We start from the raw sequence: 26,582 nt of genomic DNA, 5'->3' as shown, positions 1-26,582 counted from the left end.
TCCCAGTTATCTGGTTCCCCTCAGGTGCTCCCCAATCGGTTGCATAGAGCGTGAGGGTCCTGCTGTCAGACAGTGCCTGAGTACATGTGCCCTGAAGACTGTGGGCCAGATGGTAAAAAGCACAAGCTGCTATGACAGCTACGGACAGCCAAGTATTATAACTTATAGAAGCAAGTTTTATCTCCTACTTATGTTTTGTTTTCCAAATGAGGAAGTCTCACCTGCTTTGAAGTGCCTATTCCAGAATTTCCAGAGTCGCTAAATCTATTATCAGTGTCAGTAAGTGCATAGCTGGAGGAAAAACTTACTCATAAACAGCAGGTTTGCGAGAGCAGAGAGCTGACCCAGAAGAGGAATGAGGAAGAGCTCTAACAGCTCCTCATTTATAATGCATAGAGGCATGAAAGTACACATCAGCTCTGTTGTTGTTACCCTGCATTTGCGTACCTGAAGAGTGCACTTTCCATCTGAGGGCCTCGAAGCATTTTATAGCTGAGCTTTCCATAACAGACTGTGACATTTCAAAAATGGGAGAGCTATGGCAAAAACAAAACAAAACAAATACTAAAAAGAAAAAGCCAGCCTGGGGTCTAAGAAAAAGACACGTAGAACAAGGGTGATTTTTCATTTGACTTTTACTCAACAACTCAGTGACATGCTCGCACTCATACAAATGGAGACCTTTTGTGTTCTGGGACCTCTCAGTTACTCTCCTACCTCTTCATCTCTCTAAACACATGGATTTTATCTGTATTGAGTTCAGGAAAGCACAAATTCAGACGCTCTGCATTTAGGAAAAAAAGGCTGTGAAAAGCAAGAGTCCAAATTGATGGTGACTTATATGCAAGGTATTAAGGGTATCCTTAAAGACACAGACATTGACACTGTACAAGGAAAGGATGAACAGCTACCTGTCTCTTCCTTTTTTAAACCAAATAATTTTGATGCAAAAGATTTTGTATTCAGCAGTAACTCCTTAGCCCAGAAGCAAAACTGAGCATGCTTAACTTTAACTAGTAAGCTAATTTGTAAGATTTTATTGCTTACACCTGAAGTTGAGCCTGCTTGGCAGTTTTGTGGTTTTATAGCCATGTCTTCCATTGTTTCAAAACTTTTATGTGATTTTCTAGTGGCCCAAACAAAATCACCAAGCAAAACTCTTATTGTATCAGTGGAATCAATTGATTTAAATCTAAACCTGCAAACAAATTTAAAAAATGAAACAAAAAACAAACAAATAAAAAAAAAAAAAAGTAGAGTTCCAGAAACCTCTTTTTACCACCAAAATTGTGCAAGTATTATAATTCGCAGACTTGTTTTGTGGGCACATACTGACATATCCACAGTTCACTCTCATGCTTCAATCTCTGTTCTGTTGGATAACAGAAAGAGCAAAGTTTGACAGCTGTCAGTAAATACTGACAGAACCTACCAGGAGCTGCTCAGTCTTTCTGCAATCAGATATCTGCCAGCTCTGCCTATCTCACTTAGTTGTTCATGAAGAAGTTTTGAAGGATGTAAAAACAGTCTTTTTTCTTTAAAACTGGATCAGTGCAATTTCTTGAGAAAGGTGCTGAATTTTGGCAATATTTTTTGCATACGGATTTATCCCCAGAAACTGATTTTGAGCACGGTGCTTTACTATCCAAGGCAGACATGCTGATCCTGTGTCCACAGAAACTTTCCTCTAGAAAAGCTGGTACTGAATTCTCTTTCTCTCCTCCTTCCATCTCTCACTGCCTCCTTTACTTCCTTCCTCTCTCTCACTCTTTCTCTCTGATTATCTAAGAAAATGGAAAGAATTGTAACAGATCCATTGATAATCTCAGCACTTTACATATTTTACTGGCACATTGACTCATGATGCAGTCTGCATAATATACTGTTTTCTTACAAAACAAAACCAACCAGCCAACAGAAAAAGCAAAATACCAGAAACCCTCTGTGTTTGTGGAATCTTGAAAAATATTTTGGGTGATATAATAAACAACTTATATTTTGTCCTAAAATTACCTCAGCTACAGAGCAGAACAAACTGATGTCCAAAGGCAAGCTAATCACTGATACTTTACTTTTAACAGCAGAACAACAGCCAATATGTTCTAACTAATTTTTGCAGCATGGTGATGATCAGCGCCTCTTATTGCAGGGTCCTTGCAAGTGATGAACAAAACCAGAAGGATTATGGAGAATGGAGGGGCCTCTTTCATCAATGCATTTGTGACCACTCCGATGTGCTGTCCGTCACGTTCCTCCATGCTGACTGGGAAGTATGTGCACAACCACAATGTATACACCAACAACGAAAACTGCTCTTCTCCCTCATGGCAGGCTACTCATGAGCCACGTACCTTCGCTGTGTATCTCAATAACACTGGGTATAGAACAGGTAAGAGATAAATCTTTGTTTAAAGTGAAGATGATAGATATTCGGCAATGGATCTTGAATCACTGCCTAAAATGAAGTGACTATTGTTCCCAATTGGCTCTACAGAGCAGGGGTGTAGTGTTACAGAGAGGGAGGGCAGTACTGCTTGCTGGTCCAGATCCACAGCTAACGGCCATATAAAGAAACTCACTTGTAACGGAGCAGCATATTTTCACGTTTCAATGTCCCAGGTGGGAAATGAGCTGTTGGGCAGTTATACCTAGTGCAAAAGAGGCTCATTTTAGTGGCATTTTGGGTCTGAACTGGCAGTTCCAGCCGTGATTATGGTCAGTATCATGGCCTGCTTGTGGACAGCTGCTAACAGTTGTGGAAGAAGATGTCAGGGCCAGGCTGGGGACTGGTGCCAGAGACCTCACAGGAGCCAAGTGCTTGTCATGGGAGTGAAACAACGTGAATGGTATAATTTAAACTTTGCCATGGGGCGATATTTCATTTGCATTTTCTGAAAAGGAGTAGAAACATGCCTTTAAGAAGGATTGTTCTGCTGTACACCAATAAGATTTGCTAGTTTTCTTGTAAATTCCTGGTGGTTTTCCGCAGTCAGGAGATCCCTTTCCTGTCTACAAAGAGCTCTTCTTATTCCTCTCGTCTGTGCTTCAGCCTGATGTAAAACCTGATTCATTTCTGCATCACCTATCCCCTAAGATTCAAGTTGTAGACATGTTAGGCTCCAGCCTGACTTCCCTTTCGCAAGGTATAGGAGTTGTGCAAGGTCATCAGGGTGCAATTTGTCCAGAAGTGTCGTTTGACTACAAAGACTCTCCTTTACAGAACCAACGAGGCACAGATCTCGGTGCCAGCTGCGTTCCTTACAATATAATTGGCAGCAAAGAAATTTGTCTCTATCAGGGGTTTAGGCACAAGAATCGATTGCTTTCAAAACATATAGCAGGGAAATGTCTTCAGGGTCTCAGCTTCTCCTAATTCTCTTAATGCTGCTATATCCAATGCTTTAAATGTATCTGCTGCTTTGCCATCTTTTTTTGACCACACAGACAGCTCACTATTTTTTCTTCTGTCTCTGCATCTGTAGTTCTGGAGACATTTTGCTTTTTTACACAGAATGCAGAAACAGACAAATATTTAACTTCTTTGGACCTGGTGTTTGCCCTGACACATGCACTGAAAGGTACTTCAGTCTCTATTAAGCTGGTTTCAGTGAAGTTGCCATCTGAGTACAGCGTTGCTAAACCTGAGTAAGGGTCAGCACCGAGGCTTTGGTGGAGAAAAAGAGGGGAGAGAGAACTGACAGTCACTTCTGGACACCGTGCTGAATTCGCCCTCAGATATAAGCGTTCTCTCATGGCTTATGTCTCAGAAATCCTTTCTGCTTGGTTGATGGCTGCTTTGTGTAGGACCTGGCTTTCCTGTTCTTAAAAAATTTACTCGTATTGATTTGTAATCTAGTACTTGCACAACTAAATAAATGCCTCCTGCATAAACTGAACAGCTCTGTCACTAGCCCTGTCTGCTCATCTGGGAGTAAACACTCTGCTTTGGGTACATCTTCTGCATTGTCATGTATCATGAAGGCACATGGAGATGTCTACTGAATGCAGATTTGGCCCTATAAAATGGGAAAGAAAAAGGGGACAAAAGAAAAAGACAAGGAAAAAAACCCTTTCCAGAGGCAGGCAGAAAGAAAACCAGTCCCAACACTGTCAGGGTAGCTGAGTTCTAACCAAGGGCAGGAAGGAGAAAAAGGAAATGGAAACAAATGAAAATGCTTGTATGAAAGTCCAATTCTGACCAAGGTAATTGTTTGACCCTATAATAATACGGCCCTAAAGAAGTTATCCATTCATTCCTTGTAAGATGAGTCTACCCTCTAATTACCCCGGCAGATTAATGAACAGCAGAGCTTATAATAAATTTTTCAAGGACAGTGTTGCCTCATTAAAAAGTCATCAAAATTCCACTAACTAACTTATAATCTACACTTCACAGCTAGAAAGTTTAGTAAAATTGTAATGACTCAAGAATACCTGGGAGTCAAGAATAATTGGGAGTTAAAAATAGGAAACTGGGGAGAGAGAGTGGCCACATGGCACAGAGGCTAGTTGTGACTCTACTGATATTGCAGACACTATGGGTATTTACCCTGTGCTTTTCTACATGTTTTGAGAGGAAATTAGTAGCCTCCTCAACAGCAAACCGAGGCAGAGAAAGAGAAGTGAGTGACTCAAGTGGCAGACCTGATAAGGGACTGGTCCTGCTAAGGCAATGTCCAAAACCTCCAACCTGGTTCTCTGTTCAAAATTATGAGGATATAGCTCTCACTTTTTTTGCATTGGATTGAATTATTATATAAGCTGGTGGAAATAAGGGGGTGGGGGAATGTTTATATAATGTCCTTACTTCTGTTCACTCTGAGTAGTTTCTGACATCTATAAAGCATCTGCTGTCTAAACCTGCCACAGTAATAAGTAAACCCTCTATATTGCAATTGATCACTTGTGGGAGGCTGCTTATGAGGGGAGTCCTGCTGAAGCCACGAGAAATCCACGCAAGCACAGCAGACCATTTAAAGAGCGGTCTGAAATGTGCTCTGATAAACTGCAGTATTAATTAGAGGCCACTGGGAAAATGTGGCAAAGAACAGAATGTTTTTTTCTTTCCTTTTTCTGCTTTACTCTTCTAATCCTGTTCTACTCTGATGTGACCTAATGGAAATGTTGCATTTCATGGAAACATCCCTTTTTGAAGATCATACACCTGTGCTAAATCATGGGCAGGAACTGTGCTGGATGCTGGCAAGGCAGACAGTATTCATAAATAACACTGCCAAACCAAAATCACTTTTGCTTCTAATTATAATTAAATAAAAAATCCCCAAACAATTAAGGATGTTTCAACGTGTACAGTTTCTGTAACTCTCAAGCTGTATGCTAATGCAGCAACGAGTCAAGTAGATAGCTTCTCCATTGCTGAAAGTCCACAAAATTGGTAATATTAAACTAGAATTTGTAGAAAATAGTAGGGAAGACACACTAAATAGGTAGAAAGAGAAAACAAAGCTACTCTGGAGAGCTTCAGAGAAATGAGACATTTGTTTTAATTACATAGGTTCCAGCTGCTCATACTGGGGAGGAAAAAGGGTCATTCTGTAATTGCTCAAATTCTGTGGAAATTGTGAGGAAAGGTTGAAAAGTTTTCTTTCATCTCATAGTTTTTAATGTCAGTAGACATATCTTCAGCTATTTAGATGCAGAAATTTTATTTGTAAGATTATTAGATGCTGGATTTAGAGGGGTTTTTTTTTGTGCTTTCCAGAGTATTGGCTAGTTAGTTGCTGTTCTTTCAGTCCTCCTTGCAGCACTGTTCAAGTCTATTACTTTCTTTACCTCTACTCTTTTGTCCCAGCCCTACAATACATAGCCTTGCCTCTCAGATGTACCCTTCGGTGTTGTCAGTTCACACTGCCATTCTTCTACAAACACAAAAGAAAACTCCAGGAGTGTGCTACCCCAACTCCTTGGCTTCCTCTGGTAGGAAAGGAAGATTGTGCTACAATTTAAGAACCAAGCAGTAGCCAAGCATCATCTTAGTATTTTAGAACAGAGAGCTGTGACAGCAGCACCACCAATATCGAGGAGACATCAATGCAGAAGTCATTTTATTGTTAAATAGTGTGTCACACGTTGCATACTGTGGAATTTTAAATTTTTACCAAATGAAGTTTCATCCCTTCGCAAACATGAAGAGAAATGTAAGTTTAAGTTTCTCACCCTGACTTAACATGTGTACGCATTCAGAGCCCTCTCAGCTTAGTATTGCTTTAAAAAATAGTTACCTTCTAATCCTCCCTCCTCTCAGCCCTTCACAGCCAGAGTAACTGTGCAGGAGAGAACAGAAGTTTGTCCTGGCTCAGCAACCACTGACAGCCTCACAGCAGCATGCCAAACTCTCCCCATACGGAGTTCCACTTGAAAGAACAGAGATCACCAAATTAGGCAATTATTTCCTTACATTTTTTTATAATTGTCTTTGGGAAGATGTGTTTCCCAATATTTTATTTCTTGCTCAGAAGTATTAAGTGATCAGAATAACATTCAGGATTCATGCATTCGAGTGTCCTGATGGCACTATCAGACTCTCATGGGACAAAAATGGTAACACAGTAAAGTTAAACAACTCAAATGTTAATTTCTAAATGTTTGCATTTATAAAACTCAAAACTCGAGAAGTGACTGGACATCAAGTTGTCACTGTCTGGCATGTTTTGACATTAGTCACAGACCTCTGTGTAGTGATGAACAGAGATGGTCACTAGCTTGACATCTAGTTAGTCTGTTCAACAGTTCACATCAGCCTCTGACGCATGTCAGTTGACATCTGTCACTGCCGTGTACATTTCTTAGTGTAGTGACCAAAGGACTAATAAAAGGCTGAGATGACAGGAGACTGAAAGCTACGAGTATTTAAACTGTGCGCCATTCCCTTCTGACACACAGAGACAAGTTAATCTTTCATAAAGGGTGCAAAAGCTTTGCCTCCTGAAGCAGCGGGCAGACAATACATTTCCTCTGGAGGCAAAGCCAGTGAGCTTCCTGTTCACAGCCTTACAGTACAATTCACTGCCAGCACACCCACCCTATTTTTAATCTGCATCGTTTCAGTGACCTAATTTGTATCCTGCCTCACGCACCCCTTCAAAACAGAGAGGGTGGCAGAAAATGATACAGGGATGGGAATGAGTGTGCAGGAAATAAGTCCTGGTTTTCAGTTTTCAGAATATTTCTAATTTAAAAGAAAGAAAGAAAGAGAGAGAGAGAGGTTCTTTCTTAATTGGTATGAAAGAGGCTGGGGAGCATCAAATATAATTTAACTTGTAAATATTTTAAATAATTAAAAATATGGCTCACTTTTCAGGTTAAATTGCACTTTCAGTCAAACTAAGAATGTGTAAATAAAAGTGAGTATGCTGAATACATTCAAATAGTCCACAAAAAGTGAAATCTAGAAGACGGAAAAAGCTGAAAATTATAATATGCAGGATTTTCTACTTCTATGGTATCATATGAAGTGAAGCTTTTTTGGATTCTGTCCAGGATCTCATCAAAACCCACAGAATGTCTGCCTACTTATGCTTAAAAACAGAATTCTATGCTATTAAATACTACACAGAAAACCATACACTAAAAGATTTTTAGCAAGTTTACACATTCAAGTGTTTCACTTAGTAAAAGATGGGTAAAACACTGTCCGTGCAACTATAGGTTTTCAGGTGGCTGCTGAAAGGAAGATACCAGTGAGACTCAGGCGTCCTTTCAGGCATTGTTGTGTCCTCCCCACAATCCAAAAGCACTTCTGGATGCCTTATCCTACCCCCTTAGGTGGAGCAGTCTCCAGTCTTCAGTTTGCTCATCCCAGTTTTCTGGCTCTGCAAGACCTCTCCTCAGCCTCTGCTCTGAGCCTGGTCCCCCTGCCTGTCTGTCCTCAAGTCATTCCTACTCTTCTCCCGTCCAGGGTCCAGCAAGTCCTTGACAGACATGTCTTGTTCCCACTGCTTACCATCAGCAATCTCCTCTCCCACCCTGATCAAAATCTCTGCTTCTCCCAGTCCCTTGCCTTGTCAGTCAGCTTTTTTCTTCTTTCTGCGCTCACTGTCTAGTTTCTTGGTTGACACTGGTAGTCTTGGACCCCAAATCCCCACTCCTTTCCCCCTGCTCTCAGCAACTTTGCTGAATCTCCTGCCTTTCCCCAAACTGCTTGTCTTTATCTGGTCACTTCCTGGCCTCTGTATTTCAGTTAACTTTCTCCCACCTACTGACACCACTCACAGGTGGAAGGGGAATAAAGTCCCAAGGTGCCCAGATTTCCAGCACATGCAAACTGTAGGGGTTTTTTTTCCAAACTGAACAAACTTTGGACAGATTTTCACCAGGATGATAAAAGATGCCTTCTTGGCAGAAAGTCCACCATGTCTTTGACAGAGTTAGTGCTCGCAGTGCAGAGCATGAAAGTGCTATCAAGCGAAAGCTCACATATTTTTTTTCAGATGTTAGATGTAATTCCTTTTCCATGACTGTGGCTCTCAAAGATGGCTACTGTTTGGGCTAAGAAGCTTCAAAAAATTCAGCCTGAGGCAGACATCCAGTGTGGAAAATTTCAGTCCAAATATGAGAAAGTTATAAGCAACTGAAAACACGGTCTTATAATGAGAAGTGTCAGACAACATCAATATTGGAAAGTGCTACCAGCTTGGCCCATAATACAGGCTTTGTTAAAGACATCACCCAGGCTAACGATTGCTATATCAAGTTATAGGCTAATGCCTTTTGCAACTGCTGAGTTATAAAATCTTTAATGCTCTTTTTGGTTGCAATGGTAAACCTGGCAGCAGCTGGGAAAGACCCACAAAGCTGGAGAAAAAGTAGAAAACCTGAGGTTTTTCTACTGCGGTTAAGTTACAAGACTGGAAACTGTGAAATCTGAATAATATTCTTGGCAATGCCACAGGCTTCCTGCGTGACTTAGGCCTGGTTGAAGGTTAACCTCTTGGTGCCTCAGTTTCCTCACCACATTTTTGGGACAGTGCATATTTCATTTCCTACGCAGAGCTGGCATACTGACCTGGCTTTCTGCACTTTAATGACGTGATACACTTAACCTCTGTAATTTTTCAACAGAAGGGAAAAATCAGACTTCTTGGGTTTGAATCTATTGCTTGCATAATGGGAAGAAAGCAAGGAAGAATTTACTGGAATAATCCGGAAGCTGCAGTTTTGCTGGGCTCTGTCCCCAGAAGCACAGATTGTCAGCCCTGAAATGTCATATAAACAGTGCTTCACGGCTCCTGTAAATGGTTTCCTGACTTTGTTAAAGGAAGTGGGCTGTCTACTTAAAGCTCTTGTCTGGGTCACGGTGACTAAACCTTAGTGCAGCACGCCTTTTTGAAGGTTTGGGTTTGTTTTAAATCGGAAACATTCTCATAAGCCTCAACAAATAACAAGGGCGTAGAACATAATATATGTTCTTTGATCCCTGGAAGTGCAGAGATGTCTCGCCAGTAAATGTAGCCCAGTTCACCTGTACACTAATCCATTAATGCTGACAGGAGTTACGAGACTAATTCTATTGTGTAATACTATAAATGTTAGTCATAAATGCTTGTAAAAAATACTGGGAATTATGAGAATTCAAATCACATTCAGCTATAAATATCCTGTCTTCAACATCCAGACATGCTCTGGGTCAAGTTTTCCTTGTCTTGTACCCTTTGCAGTCCCCTCAATCTCTTGGTCCCATTCAGGACTCATTAGCTAAATACTAAGGGGAAAACAAAAACCTGTATTAAGGCGTCTATTCATGTTAGGTACCAACATGTATATCCTGCATCCACTCCTGAGACACGTAGATGTCTGTATAACTGTTCACCATGCCATGTGTTGTTGTTTGCATAAATTTAATTGAACATACACAGAATGCAATTATTCTGATATACTAAGCTACTCTACATGTGATTAAAAAATAACAATGTGTCCAGGGAACAGTTAGCAAAACTGCCAGAATGCAGATAAAAACTGTCTTATTAAAATGCAAAAATCAGCATTTATCTTTCCTGTTATCCCTGTGGGGGCTATTACATGCAATAATGAAAAGATGTCCCTTGAAATGGCATTACTTTTTAATGAGGCTTTTACCCATTGAGTCATAATCTCCGTTTTATTAATTACAAGCAGAAATGGCTTCCTAAACTCTGTAACTGCTGAGTGCAAGCGGCTTCTAAAGCTGAGCGTTCCCAGTCAGTACTCAAACTTGGGTGATTCAGCAAGTGTCATGCTAGAACTTGGTTAAGGGTGTGTGTTGACTCTACAAGCCAAGCATGTGAAGATCCAGCACACCATGTCAATGTCAGCTCCCCGGCAGCTCTGTGGCATGTCTTATGGTGCTTTAATTGTTTACAATTGTCTGATCAACAAAAAACAACAAGAACACCTGTGGTGATTATTATTTGGCCTCATGGACACTGTTGTGCTTTCATTTTACTCTGGCACTTGTCTTCATTCAGAGCATGAAGAGCCAGACAATAACTACTGGCGCTGGGCACCAGCTCTGTCTCACTTGCCCTATCTTATACTCAGTGGTACTCAGAAAACCCCTGGTGAAGGGACTGAACTCATTTGTTTCACTAAAAGCCAGGCTTTTCCCTTCATGTGTCTAATTACTCATATTCTCCTGCGTTTGTGACCAACAAACCACTCTTGGTTACTGCAGTTTGGTGAATGCGATCCATTATCATGGCTACTGCTGTTTCTACTAGTATTCAGGGCTTTGCTATACATTTGACATGGGAATTGCTTTATTCTACAACAGGGGGAACCATCTATTCTGCAAACTGTCACTCAAGGAGCTGCTTAAAACTTGACAGCTTTGAGATTATTTTTATGATAAAACACTAAATCATTGCCAACACAAAGGTGAATGGTTCAGGCTGTCAATATGAAGTCTCATAACATGCACTGAAATATGGGGTTCAGGGGGCCAAGAGGGAGCTAACAAAACATTATTAAAGTTAGAAAATTAAGCAATCTAAAACAAGGAAATTCCAAGATGAACTGGTCCCTGCCAGCTCCAAGCCTCCCTTTCCTTTTCTAAATTCAGTTCATCTTTTCTCATCCTTATGCCCCAGGTCATTTCTTCTCTGCATTTTGTGCTAGTGGCTTTCTTTCAGGTAATGCCTGAATTTCAAAAGAGAGAGGAGAGAAAGAGAGAAAGAAGCTGAATGTTCTTTGTTCTAGTGCCAAACTGAAACCCTAGGGACTTTCTCAGGTCCATAAAGGAACACCCTACAGTGACATTAGACTGAGAAGCTGTAGTAAGTCTTTCCTGATCATCTATGTGCTACAGTTTTTCAGAGTGTTAGAGAAGCTACTTTTCCCTAGGTTCCCCGTAGCAGAGACTGAGGCGTGGATTCCAGAAATTCTTCTTCTTGGCCATTTTGAGTCAGATTTTCATAGCCACCTCTGTTATTTACAAATGTATTACATCAAAACCTACAAACACTAGAATCTCTTAGAGAAAAGCTTGCCAATTATTTTTAAATGGGCAAATGCATTTCTTTTTCCCTAGCCTTTTCCTTGGAAAATGCTGAACTGTTTGGCTAAAATGTTCCATAGAGTAAAACGGAGCCTGAGTCAGATAGTATGGAAACTATCATCCCTAATGATTGAAGTTTGGCAAGACTGTGAATAGCAGAGTTCAGGTCTCAGTATTAGTCAATCTTAATTATAGGTGGGGCTATCAAACCACCCTACATGATAAATTGCCATAACTTCCATTTCACAGCTTGGAAACCTCTGATCTTTGTGGGAGGCAGGTTGGCAGTGGAGTCCTTTACAGATGAGTGTAGCACACAGATGTTTTCCAAGGTCACGCAGTAGCTGCTGGAGGATCTGGGATGGCATTCAGGAGGACTAACCTCAGATCTCCCCTGTAACCACAGACAATCCTTGATTTTGCTTGACTCAGTAACGCTTCCTTTCAGTCACATCACTCTCCCATACTTTTCTTCACTGTTGTCTCTCTCTGACTTCTCTTCCCCTTCTTCTCTTTCCTTGGCTCCACTTCCCACAGTATTTCAGCCTCTACCCTTACACTTTACCTGGACATCTGACTGTTTGAGAGTTTAACACAGCTTGGCTGCCTTAGGGTAGAGGTGTGGTGTACATTCCAGGAGGCAGTGGTGCTGAGCATTTATTCCCTCCCCATGGTCACCTTCTTCACCTCAAGCTTCCTAACTTCTGTTTGGCCTTGGGAGGAAAAAATAAGAGAAGCTGGGCTGCTTTCTTGGTGGCTGTGGGAGGAAGAGCTGCATTTGTTTATATGTCACATTCCGCATGGTGTAGGAAAGCAACATTATCTATGACTAACCTCTGGTTAGTGACATTTAGCAGTTATATGATTTGATTGCACCATATTTATGTTGCCTCAAACAAGTCTTAATTATGAACATTTTGATTTTTTCCACCAGTTTTCCCAGGAAGTTCAGCACGCCCACATCAATCAGATCTGAATTATTTATGCCCTTCCACAAATGTGCTTTTTTTTCGGTTAGATTGAACGTGTCTAGGTCGAATGTGAAGTTTTCCAAAGTGACTTCATTTCCTAGTAGGAAACAAGTGTGGGGGTTTGACGTGTGTCCCAAAGCCCAGCTGAGGCAATGATGCTGGGCAGCAGCTCTTCGTGGGTATGCCTGGCTGGAGGAGCTGGGCTGGCAGTGAGGGCAGGGGCTGCTCACCACCAACGGGTGCAGTGAGGTGGACAGCTGTTGCCCAGAGGAGCTCTGTCCTTGGAAAGGGAGATGACTCTGTCTTTCCTTCAACTTCAAGGGTGTCTCATTTTGTGAGCACTGGGAGTAGCTTTGTGCTGGCTGCTGGGGACACGGGTGGCCGACATGCTGGCACAGGTGACCCTCCAAGGGCTTGTAAACCTCAAGAAAATTAAAAATGCAAATAGTGAAGTTACTCAGATACCTCAATAACTTGCTGGGGCTGAACTGGAGCTAACAAATGCCTAAAAGTCCAAGTTGCAGGCCCAGTGAGGTGTTTTGTCACTGCACTTCCTAGGCAGTGGAAAGCAGGGCAGAGTCATCCAAAAACGATGTTCCCATCCAGGCCAAAGACCATACACAAGCAGCTAAAGAGCTTCCATATGTCCCTAGAAGCCACATGGCTGCGTGTACCAGAGTGCCATGCCAGCATTAATTTGCCCTCTCAAAGACATTTGGCCAGCTTTTGGTGTCTGTTTATCTTTGGCACAAGCAATTCAAAACTCCCAGGTAGCTGGGAGCTCGCTGCATTGTGAGATGGTTTTTCATTTTACTTCCTTGCAGAGGAATTGGCATGAGAACCCGCAAACCCTCCTGGGCCTGACAGCGAAGGCTGAAAGTTTCAGTCTGAGTGAGTTCTGGCTTGTCACCTGGAGCTAATGGAAAAAAATACACTTAGTTTGGCAGGCCAGGTAGAGGCAGTTGACGTCCAGATCTTTGTCTCTCCTTTAGTTTTGCCTTAGAGAAGCTGTAGTAGCAAAGCAGGACAGGGATTCCCTCTTGCTCTACCCAAACATGGCCCTGTGGGATGGAGATCTGGACTTCCCAGACCTTTTATCTAACCAGCAAACATAGTCAGGTTGCCAAGCCCATACTTTCAAAAGTCAGGAGCCAATCTCCAAAACATCACAGGACTTGCTTAAAACCACAAGGTGCTTCTCAGATGTTTCTTCTGGGGAGTGTTTTTATTCTGTTTTCAAGTAGAAACCAAGAGAAACACTCTCATTCTGAAAAAAAAAAAAAAAAAAAAAAAATGTGCGCACTACATTCTAAACAATTAAGAAGAAAACTTGAAGTCACAAAGGCTTTCAACTTTCATAAAACCTCTGGAAATAACTTATTTAATTTCAACACTGTCTAAGGTATAAAAGCAACATTTTTGACAAAGTGACTCTGACTCATTCTAACACATTTTGTCTTCATTCATGCATGCTTTTGACTCAGACTAAAAGACTTGGATTGTAAAGTTTCATATGTGTGTGTGTTCTTTTTTTTTTTTTTTTTACCTTCACAGCTTTTTTTGGGAAATACCTCAATGAATACAATGGCAGCTACATCCCTCCTGGGTGGAGAGAGTGGGTTGGATTAGTGAAGAACTCTCGCTTCTATAATTACACCATTTCTCGCAATGGTAACAAAGAGAAGCATGGATTTGATTATGCAAAGGTAATTTCCAGACTCATAAATGCTGCACCTTTAATCCATACAAAAATAATTTTCAGATAATTAATTAATCAGGTAATTAATTAATTAACCAACTACATCCAAGAAATGGAGGTGTCATTTTCTCTTCAGGGCATTGGAGATCGTTTTCTGCATAAGAATATAAATCACTCAATGGAAGAAAGTTTCCAAAGGCTCTTCAGTGCAGCCTGGTGATTCCTCCCTCCCTCTCACTCTGCTAGAAAGGGATGGTTCGGTGGCAGAAGCAAGTAGTACATAAAGGCCATTCCCTAAAATATTTGTGGCCTTTGTGCTACCAAACTTTAAAGTTAGTTGGGTGTTGTGAGCAATTACCCACGAAACAAACCTTAGTTAATGCTGGTTTCTGTTATACTGTGCACACCAGAAAAAGGCTGTGTGCCTGCAGTGTCAGACTCCGGATATGACTATGAGAATAGATAAGCACAAGAACACAGTTGATGGAAAACTTGAGAGCTTGTTTGTGCTCTTGACAAAGTTTGGAAAGTATGCCAAGGTGATCTGCCCACCGCCGTGAAGTTTCTCGGAAAGGCTTAGGAGCGCAGTTTGCAGACTTTCCAGCCTGCAGAAAGCAATCTGGAATTTCCTCAGACTGTAGCTCATGGAAGATGATACAGATGTTGCAGCTGTGGTTTCTGACCCGTGTAATGAGGTTTCATTGGAAGCTCACGATGCCTGTTTCTGATTTCCCCACCCGTAGAAATTACATGATACTGATTATATATTTATAGAGAGTCAAAAAAAAAAAAGAAAAAGAAAATAAAGAATATTGGTTAATTATACATTCCTTACACACCCTGCATATGTAGCTAGAATAAACAGGGAAATAGGAGGGGAGTGGATGTTTTGAGGCAGCAGTCATACAGGCATTTCACTTGAACAGGCCACAAAACCAAAAATTATCACAACCCTGGTGCCTTGCGCTTCTTACCCATTTTCTAAATCAAAAGGTCACTGGCTGACTCTTCTGTATCCTTGCAGGGGTTGTAGCAGCCAGGGCTGCCGTGTGTGCTCTAAGCACCGGTACAGGAGAGGGGATGGGGGCAGGGAGGACAGGGAGCGGGCAAGGAGGTCACAGCTGGTGGGCTTGTCCTAGCACTGACATGAGACACAGACCTGGTCCCTCAGGCTCTGCTTTTGCAGCTGTTCAGGGCCTCGAATCCACAACATATGATTAGTCATGCCTGGAAGTGCTTGAAATTACTAACATTGTCTCAGCACTTTCTCAATGAAGCTCGCACTAGACCTCCAGGCCAACAGTGAATGCTCCAAGGTGGCAGGTGGTTTAATTTAAGTTTTCATCTTTTTTCTTAGTTCCATTTCCTCCTTTCCTCTTGTATACTTCCATTTGCCACCTTGGCTGTGGGTGAAGTCAGTTTATTAGTGAGCCACAACCTTAATCTCAGCAGCTGCACTGCTTAAAGTTACACAATTAAATGAACAGAGCCTGCAGGAATTCAACTGCTCTCTGCATTCTCATTTGCAATTTCTTTGATAAAGATTTTTGCAATTTGTTGCCTGTTGGAGCTTTCTTCCACTTTGTAGATATGCAAAAGTATATTCTGAACAAAGAGCATGCAAGAATTGTTTATGTAAACAGAAAACCAACCTAAGAGCCAATGATTTCTTGTGGTTAGGAGCCATTGCCTTGTGAAGCATATATTACCTCAAGAAGCATGCATTTGTCAGTATACTCTGTAATTTTAAATGTTACTTAGCATTATATTACAAAATCTGGTAATCATATTTATTTAATGCCTTCTGTTGTATCTGATTTGCAAAATACTGCCTCATTTTCTATGGCCTCGCCTGCTTAAGAAAATAATTACTGCTCAGTCTCCCCTATGCTCCCTCGAATCATACATCTCTTTGATGGTATGTTTTTACTTCCTGATCTGAGCTTTAACGAGGACTTGAGAATAACATAATAACATGATCGTATGTGATCTAATTAATCATGCACTTTGTAACTTTTGCTTTGTGTTAACCGTATGTTCCAGGACTACTTCACAGACCTAATCACTAATGAGAGCATTAATTACTTCAGAATGTCTAAGAGGATATATCCCCATAGGCCCATAATGATGGTCATCAGCCATGCTGCGCCCCATGGCCCCGAGGATTCAGCGCCGCAGTTCTCAGAGCTCTACCCCAACGCTTCACAGCATATGTAAGTCAAAATCACACTCTGTTGGACCCACTCCTTGTATCTGCTTTGTGTGAGGTATTTGTTTATGGAGATGCTGTAGGGACAGAGAATTCAAATATAAGAAACCTATAGTCAGTGGTGAATGTTTGCTTGTTTCTTTTGCCGTGCTTGTTCCTTTCGGGGAGGAGAGTGACAGCTCTGACCATTATTAAAACAGAGAGACGCTCTTTTCCTCCTGGGAAGTTGTGGGAGATTAAAAGGTCAGTATTTGGCTTTGTAAGGGCAGCTTCTTACAATACCCTGAAAATATGTAGACACAGGTCAGGATCTGTTGGGAAGATATTACTTCCTTCATCATCCTCTTAAGATATGAGTTTACTGGGCTCTAATTAACTGAGTGCATTGAGAGGAAAAAACACCCTTTTGTAGCCTTTGAGTGCATCAGATTCATTTATAGACTAGATACTGGCTGATTCCCAAAACAGCCTATTAGGCTGCATTTTCAAATAACATGCTTAATCTTTTCTAGTGATTATACTATAATAAAAAAACCAAACAAACAAACAAACAAACAAAAACCCACCACACAACAAACACACAAACCTCTTCATTCTGTTTTTAGAACTGAGGCCAACTTAAAGTAAAAATCTGAGGACAGTCCTGGATTTAACAGCTTTCTTTATAACTTCAATATTCTGGGTCCATTTCCTCATAATGATGTGATAGGGGAGCTTTCCATCTCCCTTCTGTCTACTGTAGGCATGTGGATCGCTTTTCCCATTTCTGCTTAAAAAAAGTGTCTTTGCATCTCCTTCCATACAGAAGACAAAACACAGTAAAATAAAAAAATTTTAGCTGGATTGAGGAGGAATCAATTTCATCACACTGTGGAAAAGCTCTATGGTCTACAAATTGCACTTTGGACACTCTGCAGTGGGTGACATACAAGGATGTGTTTGGTAGTTACATTAACTAGTTTAAAATTGGCAGGTGTAGCAACTGCTGCATAAGCTGTATGCATAAACTGATAATTAGTTTGGGCCAGAAACAGATTTGCTGTTCATGGCACATGGTTAAATATTTCTTAGTTTCTGGGGTTTTTTTTATCCTCTTACTGACTGCTGCTTTCTAGATATGCCACTTTCCCTGACCTTACATTCTTTATTTTTCTTATTCTACATTCTCAACAATCCCACATTCCTCAGACTAGACTTTACAAGTAATGAAAACCAGTCAGCAATGTTTCATAGTTATTTAGATATTCAGGGTAATTCCTACCTGTATAGAGAAGTGATGAGGTTGATATTTTAGTTTGTAAATATTCACTTGAAAAGATAGCTGATCCTGAAGTTGTCACCGCGAGGAACTGTTATATTATTGTGTCCTAAAGGTAAGATCAGAAAGATTTAAAAACATGGAATATTGGATTGTATGAAAGGTTGTTCTAACTCATTATCTGGGGTTATGTGCTACAGCAGAAAGCAGCAGAGAATGCTTAGGGTAAAAAAAAAACCAACAACAGCAGCAACAACAACTACAAAACACAAAACCAAACCAAACCAACCAACCAACCAACCAATCAAAAAAGACCACCAAAACAAAACTGTAAAAACCCCACAAACAAGAGAGACTCCTTTTCCCTGTTTTTCCAGCTTCTGAAAATCACCAGTTTAAGTGAAGCATCCAGGCCACTATGACCCATTATTTTTGCATCAGTCTGATCTCTTTTTGAACTGTGGTGGCAGCCCCAACATCATGCAGCAACAAGTCCCTGTGTCACCCCATGCATTGGGGACAAAGGACCACCTTTTCTTTCCTTCTAAACCTGGAGCTTGCTCATGCTGCCAGTGTCCCCTACTTCCCGTCCTGTGAGGAATAATGGATAGTCACCACATAAATTTAATGTATGTCTCACATGTCTTCTTTCAATCACCTCTTTTCAGAGGAAGAGAGTTATATCTATTTGTTCTCACTCTGTTCAACAGATTGCTTCCCACTTAGTGGCACAGATTGCTTGGCCTCAGGCAAGCCATCCTGTCTGCTGAGGGACAATCCGTCATACAGGAGAGTAGGATTCAAACTGTTTCTGCCTAGCTGTGGGGACCATGTTTGGAACAAAAGCACTGAATCATTGTATCTCATCCTCACTCACCCCAGGCCAAAGGAAATCATTTTAGGCTCCATGCTCACTGTCTTCTGATAAAAGAGTGTTTATCGTGCTCCTCACATTTCTACTACTTGGTGTTTTCAGCCTACTTGTTTTCTAACTTGTGCTGCTAGGACCAATGGGTTTAGTTAGTCTCCAAAATTTTAACCACCTCTCCATCCCATACAGGTTGCACGTCACCAGTAAAGATCAAGCGAAGATCCTAATTATGTGTTTGCAGGCTTAGTTTCATTTGAGTACTTGTGTAAAATAATTTTTATTTGCATCCTGAGGTCTAAATACCTCGCTCAGCTAGGCTGCTTGTGTAAAAGCCCAGAACATAAGACTCAGCTGTGCTTCTCTCTGTCTTCTGGTGTTACTGATTTTTTGGCAACCTTCTTGCAAAGAGTTTTTTCTTTAGTGACCTCAAGAGATCCTTGCTCGGTTGTTTTGTGTTTCTTATTGCACTGACTGAGTACATGTGTTAGAGTTTACTCTGTAGACTAAGAAATGAGACAAATGGAAGATAAACTGACAATTTGGGTGGCTGAAGCCTCCAAATAACTCATTTCTCTAGCAAAAATGTTAGCAATGTGTTCTAAGACATATAAGAAGTTCAGTTCTCACAGAAGCATTAGGTACTCCATGTGAAGACAGCACAAGAACAATAAAATCCCTCCTGCCAAGGTTTGTGTAAGTTGAACGTTTAACCCTTAGGTTTTCTTCCTTGGTGGTCAAGCACCATTTGAATCTCTTTCTTTCTGACCTTGGGTGACAGCCATCTGACCTTGGATTTTGTTTTTAAAAATGTAGTTGCTATATCATGTTACTGTAACGCCTGCCTCCAACAAAGAAGGGAAACCAGGTCAAAAAAGCTGCTTGCTGGCTTTACAAACTGAGATGGAAGGTTATACCTACAAACCAAGGATTAAGATGGCCTGTCAACCACATGTGAGGGGAAGTTTTGCTTAAAAGAACAGTAGCTGAAGCAAACCCTTAAATTACATGATGTTTCTTTGCTGGTAAAGTGCCTGTCTTCTGATTGAAATACTGCCTTTATAAATTTAACAGCAAAAAACAAAACAAAACAAACAAAAAAAAACAAAAACAACAACAAAAAAGTTTGTTTAGAGGAAGTTTTCCATTTGCACATATAAAGAAGGGAGCAGCTGCCTTCAGGAAATACTCTAGTTCAGGGAGACTTCTGCTCTCAAATATAGGTGTCCATCAGTGTCATTTCCCACTTAACAACACAGAAAGTAGAAAATCAAATGAATGCAGCAGTAACACTTGTAAGATTCATGAAAATCCCATCAAAGCCAAAAAGAAAAGGAAGAATTGCCGTTACCTTACAATGCTGTCCTCCTCAGCACAAAGAGCCTGCCGGAGTGGCATGAAAAGTCTTACAAGGACAAGGCAGGTAATGATGTATAGACTGTTTAATCATTAATTTTAAATGATCCCTGTTAATTCTCATTAGCTCCAGTTTATCTTGAAATACAGACTGTATGATACTGGAAGCAGCAGACAGTCTATTGGTTTTAAGCATCCAATTTCCCTCCCAAACTCCCACCTCTCTTCTCTTTAAAATATGTCCTATTTCTGACATCTAAAAATATTTCTGAAACTTTATGCTGGCTGCTATCACCACAATGAGTGGGATATTTTCTGAAAATAAATCATACTAATGCATGTACTCTAGTTATGTCCAGAAGTTATTTCTGTAGAAGAAAGTGGGACTGGAGAAGATGTACTAGATGAAAGCAACACATAGATTTTTGCTGTCATACCGAACATCATCTGTTGAGGAGCAGGGTTGCTAGACCTTTGGAAATGCTGTTGTTAAATATGAAGTGATGACACAAGAGATGGCTCTCTAGGTGTCCCTGGCAGCCATCACAGGAGAATCTTGTTCCATCAGACAGCTGGGCAGGAAAGCTCTGACTCAAAGGATGCTCTAATGAAAGCCTGAATTCTCATTTATGCTCAGGGCCTCTGGCACTTTAACTTCCCTTTACCTTCCAGTGTGAACCAGTCTTAAGGGAACTGTGAATCAGATCTAAGCTGTTTATAAGCTGTGAAGTAAACAAACATTAAAAGCAAAAAATCTGTGGGAGGCAGGTTTACTGAAGAATGTGAAAAATGGAATTCTGAAACAGTGCTGGCTGTGCTGAGTTAAAGATCCTTCAGCTGGCAGGAGGACAGAAAAACAGATTTTGTGGTTACCTGGAAGCATTCTTATTGCCAGGCTGAATATCTTAGGAAGAACAGCTAGAAATGGTATCTGGGAAGAAATCAGAAAGCTTTCCAAGGTAATGTGAGAAAAGGTAGATGATATGAAAGGTAGAGCTTTAGATTTCCATTTAAAGATAGTATGAAGGTTTCTGAATGACTGGGTCTGGTGGTAGCAGTGTGTTTGCAGTAGTGGAGCATGAAGAGCAATGCTGTTGCACCTCCAAATCCCCAGAACAGTCTTAACTGTGAATTTGGAGTGTGAGATGCCTGAATTCAGGGTGCCTTCTAGTCACTGAGGCTGAGTCTCAAACACCTGCCAGTTACAGCAGTATTTCTTGTAACGTGGATACTCACTCATTAGAGTAGGATCATACATTTGCATCAGTAATAAACTTTTACATGTCAGTGTGTCTTGTCACAGCTAGCCTGGGGCCCACTTGGGCTCCTGACTTAGGGATAAATAATCAAAATCATCATACACATCATTGTGAGTGGGACTTTAAGCAAGACGAGAAGAAATACTGTGATAGAGAAATGTGGTAAGATGCTAGTTACCCAATTAACTTCTGCAGCAGCATCATAAAATAAAAAGGTGTTATATTGAACAGGTAACAAATTTTTTCTTCTTTATTCCAAAATATAGCAGTTGTATTACACTTCAGAAGTGAAACTTTCTTACCCCACATACCCAGATATATAAATATCCCTGAATGTAAACCGTTCTCCTTTTAAAAGGCAGCAAAAGTAGACGCAGAATGGTGAAATTTAACTTCACATTAATGCTGACGATGCCACTGGTCATATTTTTTTGACTTTCAGTTTTGTCCAGAACTTAGGCTGCCCACTTTCAAAGAACAGTGTCTAAATGTGGGTCTACTTTCCCTGGAAACAAAGCGTTTACTTCCTTTGTTTATTTACTCTTTTTCTGAAGAAACATGACTACTTATGCAATGCTTGCTAATCATATTTGTAAGAATAATATAGGTGTTAATTTTATACAAAAACTATTCATTTTTCACTATGAGTTTTAACATAGGTATTATTTTTAAATGTTGTTGACTTCTATTTTTATGAAACAAAAATGTTCCTGTGGCATATAAGTACTGTGTTACTTTCACTAACTGGAGGACTCCCAATCCAAACAGAAGATTAGCCTAACACTTTTGGGATAAAACCCCCCAAGAACTCTGTGGAATTATTCACAATCAACATTTTTAGGTGGTATTTTTGTGAACATCATTTTATTTTGTTGGATAAAAGCAGGAGGGAATTAGGAGATTGCAAATAGAGGCAAAACCAGATTTTTAGTATGAGCAATTGAACAAATGTTTGTAAACATGCTTGTTTCTTTCCCTGTTAACCTATCTGAAATGGCAATGTATATATTTAGAACAAACTTTTAGAAAACAACCTCAGGTTCCAGTATAAGTTGGGGAATGTCCTGTTGGAGAGCAGTGTAGGGGAAAGGGACCTGGGGGTCCTGGTGGACAGCAGGATGACCATGAGCCAGCACTGTGCCCTTGTGGCCAAGAAGGCCAATGGCATCCTGGGGTGTATTAGAAATACTACACCTTTCTTAGTAATAATTTTGTGTCTCAATCCTTACCCTCTCTGCAGTTTTAATATTCATGCAGTATGTTGCTGGTCATTTTAGAACCAACCTACATGAAGTAGAACACTTTTTCATGTTATCTGTTTGTGTAACATGTAAAATGAACTTTCAGTCAGTCTCTGAGCACACATTCAGAAGTTTAAGTGCTTTACTATTTGCTGATAAACTAACAAGAATGACCTTGAAATCTGAAACTCCTTACTGCACCCTAGGGCAGCATCTGAGCTCTTCAGGGCAGCCCAGCAAAGGCAGACAGGCAGGTGAGCAGTAGTTCCTTGCCAGACTTAGAGGCCATGGACAACCTGAAAATAATGAAGTACCTGGCACTGTCTGCTGATCATGGATCAACAAATGTGCTCAAGGCAGGACAGCCTTCATGACTGAGAAGAGGCAATAGAGGACATGGTACATATCTTCAACCTTATATTCCCAATGCTAAGAGAAAATGAGGAAATGTAGATGTCAGTGTCACTTCACAGCAGTGCTTGTCAATACAGAGCAAAACCTTTCCCGAAAATGGAAGAATAGAAACAGTGACAGACTGTTCCATGATGACTTTCAAAGGCTTATAACAGCTGAACATTTAGTTGATATCTCTGACTGCTTCAAGAAAAAACGTTGTGATAAACAGTTATCACTGACAGGGAAGAGGTCTTCATAAGGTCTTCATAAGATCTTCATTGGAAAGGTTTTCATAAATCAGTAATATTCTCCCCAGATTTCACCTCTGTTGTGTTTGTCTGGGGATTTTTTCCCCAAAAGAAGGCAGACAAAGCTGAGGGCAATGTCAGATCTTGCACCTGACAAGACTGCTGTTCTGGTGGATTTCTGCAAGCCACAACAAATGAGTATTCGGGGAACATAGATGAGCTGTGGGGGTTTTGGATTCCTTTCTGTCTCTTCCCTAGTACTCTTTCCGCTCCACTTTGGACCCCCATTTCACATTTTTCCATCAGCCACTGGCACTGGATATTTCACAGAAGGTCTTGTTTCTTAAATTGTCTGGAAGGAAAATTCTACTCTCTCTCTGCCTAGTATATTTCTCACCCAGAAAATTCAAAATGCATTTGGAAAGTGTCTGTGAAAGGTTTTAACCACCCTTCTAAACCCTTGAGTGCTGCTTTTGAAGACTATCCATTATGTGGAGGAGGCTTCTGACAATGGCCTGGGAACATGAGAGCTGAGCCTGCTTCAGCAGCTGGCTCTCCTTCCTGGCACAGCGGCAGGCTGTCACAGCCACCTCATCCCTCCATCGCCGGGGCACTCAGGAGTCTGCTGAAAAAAAGCAGGGTTTTGCTGGAAAATGCTGATTAATCAAAACTCAGCTCTTTCGTGGGAAAACATCTCATTTGACAAACTTCCAAAGAAACAGAGGAAAGTTTGCACTGCAAGTATTCTTCTTTTCTGTCAATGTGATAGGTGACTAAAACTCCTATGACTTGCTTCTTCAAGGTTTAAGGCTCCATTGGTCCATCTGCTAGGCCTACTAGCTAGCCAACAACATAGAGGGCTGTGCTCCTCTATTAATTTTGTGGTAGGATAAACATCCCTTCTAAAAACCAAACTTCAACCGTAGGAAATGTCAAAAATTTTTACTTTTCAACATGAAATAAAAGAATTTCAGCAGAAATGGAATTCTAGTTTATGTCGGCCTTTGCTTAGGATGGAGCTAATATTTCCATACTTCTTAATCTCAGAGATCCACAAATCCTGTAAAACCATTGTCTCACTTCATTTTCCCTTGATGCTAATGGTTAAGTAGGTTGGTCAAAACCATCTGTATGTACTAGAGACATACATATTTCTCAAATCCTACCTGAATTCTCAAAACCAGTCTCCAATTAAAATGTGGATCCCATTAATTTATCCTCAGAATATATAGGTATAGGTTATATGTATGCTAGTTGATATAGGAAATTCAACTGCTTCAGTAAAAAACACTGCTTCCACCATTCTGTGATCACACACAACCACATCAAGAAAAAATGAAAGCTAAATGAAGTACTGGTCAAAGGTGTGACTTCAGGTTACCAGTATATAATGTTCTGATATTGTCCAGCGCTACATCTTACAAAAGGACAACTGCACATGCACACTTCTGTGGGAAAAACATACCTTTGGGTAATACAGGTTAAAATTTTCAGTATTTAAACAGTAAATTAATAGTGGATTGCATTTTTATTAAAAACTGAAAATAGAACCATAGGAATCAAATTGCTCCAATTACACAACAGCATTTTTTCATTTCTGTTTACATTTATTTTTCAAAGGTAATGCTACAATACATGTATCATGTACTTCAGTGTACTAGAAAAAATAAAATGAGAAGAATTTCATTAAAACATCAAAGCCTAGATCCGCAAGTGTTAGAGAAGGAAACTGCTCATATGTAGGTGAAACTGTCAGAGAATTTTGTTTGGTTTCTCCTCACGTTTTAGTTGTCACATATTTCAGTATAAAAACAAGATTGATGGAGAGCTTTTGTACTGTGCATATCTGTATGGCAAATTTGCTTGTCATTTTTTTGCAGTAACTTTTCTTCAAAGGTGATATATCTGTGAACCTATTCTTGTTTCTTATATGATATCCTTAAAAAAAATAAACTGGCTGGGGATAGAACACCTCTCTTAAATCTTTCCTTTGATATTTGTACCAAGTCCTAAAGCATCTTTCTTTGCTTCAGTAGGACTCTGTGCTATACTTCTCCTCAGTACTGGTATCCATAGTAGTATTAGGTCAATATTGTTGTCATAGTTCGTGTTATGCTGGTAGTGCATTGTGCTTTGCATTGACATTGCAAAAATAACTCCTCAACGACATTTAGTTTACGAATAAATGTTATTTTGGTATGGGTGGAATTTGCCTGTCTACCACAGCACTGGGCATCACTGGGGTGTACCTCAGGTGAGGGCCAAGGGCAAGTGATGGAGTCAACGGTGCTGGCTGCAGCACTTTCTTAGGTCTTTCCTCCAAGGCCACAATGTGGCCTGGTGTCAGAGCTGACCCTGCACCAGGCAGCCAGGCCCAGGAGGGCTGCACTTGGGGTCCTGCAATGCATGTGTTCACCTTTAGTGAGGAGGAAGGGAAAAAAGTCAGTGCTCTCGCTCTTTGGGGTATCTTGAAACCTGATAACTCAATTGTTGCTGTTCTTTGTACTGACTACCACATTTCTTCATCCCACAGGAAAATATCTTTCTCGTGAGTTTCATTTAACTTGTGTTACTATAAAGGGAAAGTCCCCAGTGACAGCATCAGAGCAATTTACCTTAATACTAAGGAGTAGTCATCTTTGATCTCTGACTTCCTTCATTTTTCTAGATTTGTTTGAGAAATACGTTTTGGCATATCCCAAATATTAACATGGATCTGGTAGTGGTCTTTGAGCTTCAAAGAAAGCTCAGAAAGCAAGTAGTTAAAATTTTTTTAGGAAATTATGAAGCTTGGAAACCACTGCAGTGATATTCCTTGATAGATGACATTAGAAACACCAGATACCACATGTGTGATTTAACTGGCTGTTGGCTATTCCTGTGTTAGAGGAGTTCCCAACTTCCTCTGATGCCTGTGATGCTGCACAACTTTCCAGATCATTTCTTTTCTTCCCAGCACTCCAAGCTATAACTATGCACCAAACATGGATAAGCACTGGATCATGCAGTACACAGGGCCCATGCTGCCTATCCACATGGAGTTTACAAACGTCTTGCAGCGCAAAAGACTTCAGACCCTGATGTCAGTCGACGACTCTATGGAAAGAGTGAGTCCAAGAAACTATTGCGAATACATTCTTATTAGTCCGTAACAAAAGTAAATTAATTACTTTTTTATCTTCACCAACCACAGCCTGGGGAAAGCTCTTGGGCTACAAAGAATTACTCCACGTATTCCCAGTAGAAATGAATTCTGGTTCTCTGCAACATAGTGCCAGAGTCCTTGATTGCTTCTCTTAATTACTGGGTAAATAAGCTGATGAATTTCTTTTAAGGGAAAAGTCACTGGGACTAATATAAAGCGTGATATTAAGAAAATATGCATCACCTGCGTGTACACATGGATAAATGTACTCCCTTCACAGTTTGTCCTTCTGCTGAAATCTGGGAATTGGCAAATCACAGCAACTCAGGTGTCAGTCTGCTAGTGTTCGCAGAAGTTAGGCAATGTAGTGTACAGCTAATTATAAATAACGTGATACATGAACTATTAGCCGTACTTTGCATGACTTTTTGTTCCAAAATC

The 26,582-nt window shown here is 40.6% G+C and overlaps 1 protein-coding gene across 7 annotated transcripts in view; it reads left to right on the top strand.

Annotated features, from left to right (window-relative positions):
* SULF1 (sulfatase 1) overlaps window positions 1-26,582 on the top strand; it is a gene marked incomplete at its 5' end in the record, with an annotated part of 122,412 nt that overhangs the window by 63,261 nt on the left and 32,569 nt on the right. For all 7 annotated transcript variants that reach the window (XM_082044200.1, XM_082044194.1, XM_082044195.1 and 4 more), the window contains 4 exons: window positions 2,150-2,389; window positions 14,017-14,168; window positions 16,205-16,374; window positions 25,953-26,103. In XM_082044200.1, coding sequence (XP_081900326.1) covers window positions 2,150-2,389; window positions 14,017-14,168; window positions 16,205-16,374; window positions 25,953-26,103 — 713 coding nt within the window. The remainder of the gene's footprint in view (window positions 1-2,149; window positions 2,390-14,016; window positions 14,169-16,204; window positions 16,375-25,952; window positions 26,104-26,582) is intronic.

The sequence above is a fragment of the Streptopelia decaocto genome, assembly GCF_964273445.1.
Source record: "Streptopelia decaocto genome assembly, chromosome: 2".
Taxonomy (NCBI): domain Eukaryota; kingdom Metazoa; phylum Chordata; class Aves; order Columbiformes; family Columbidae; genus Streptopelia; species Streptopelia decaocto.
This window is presented reverse-complemented; position numbering and strand designations above follow the sequence as displayed.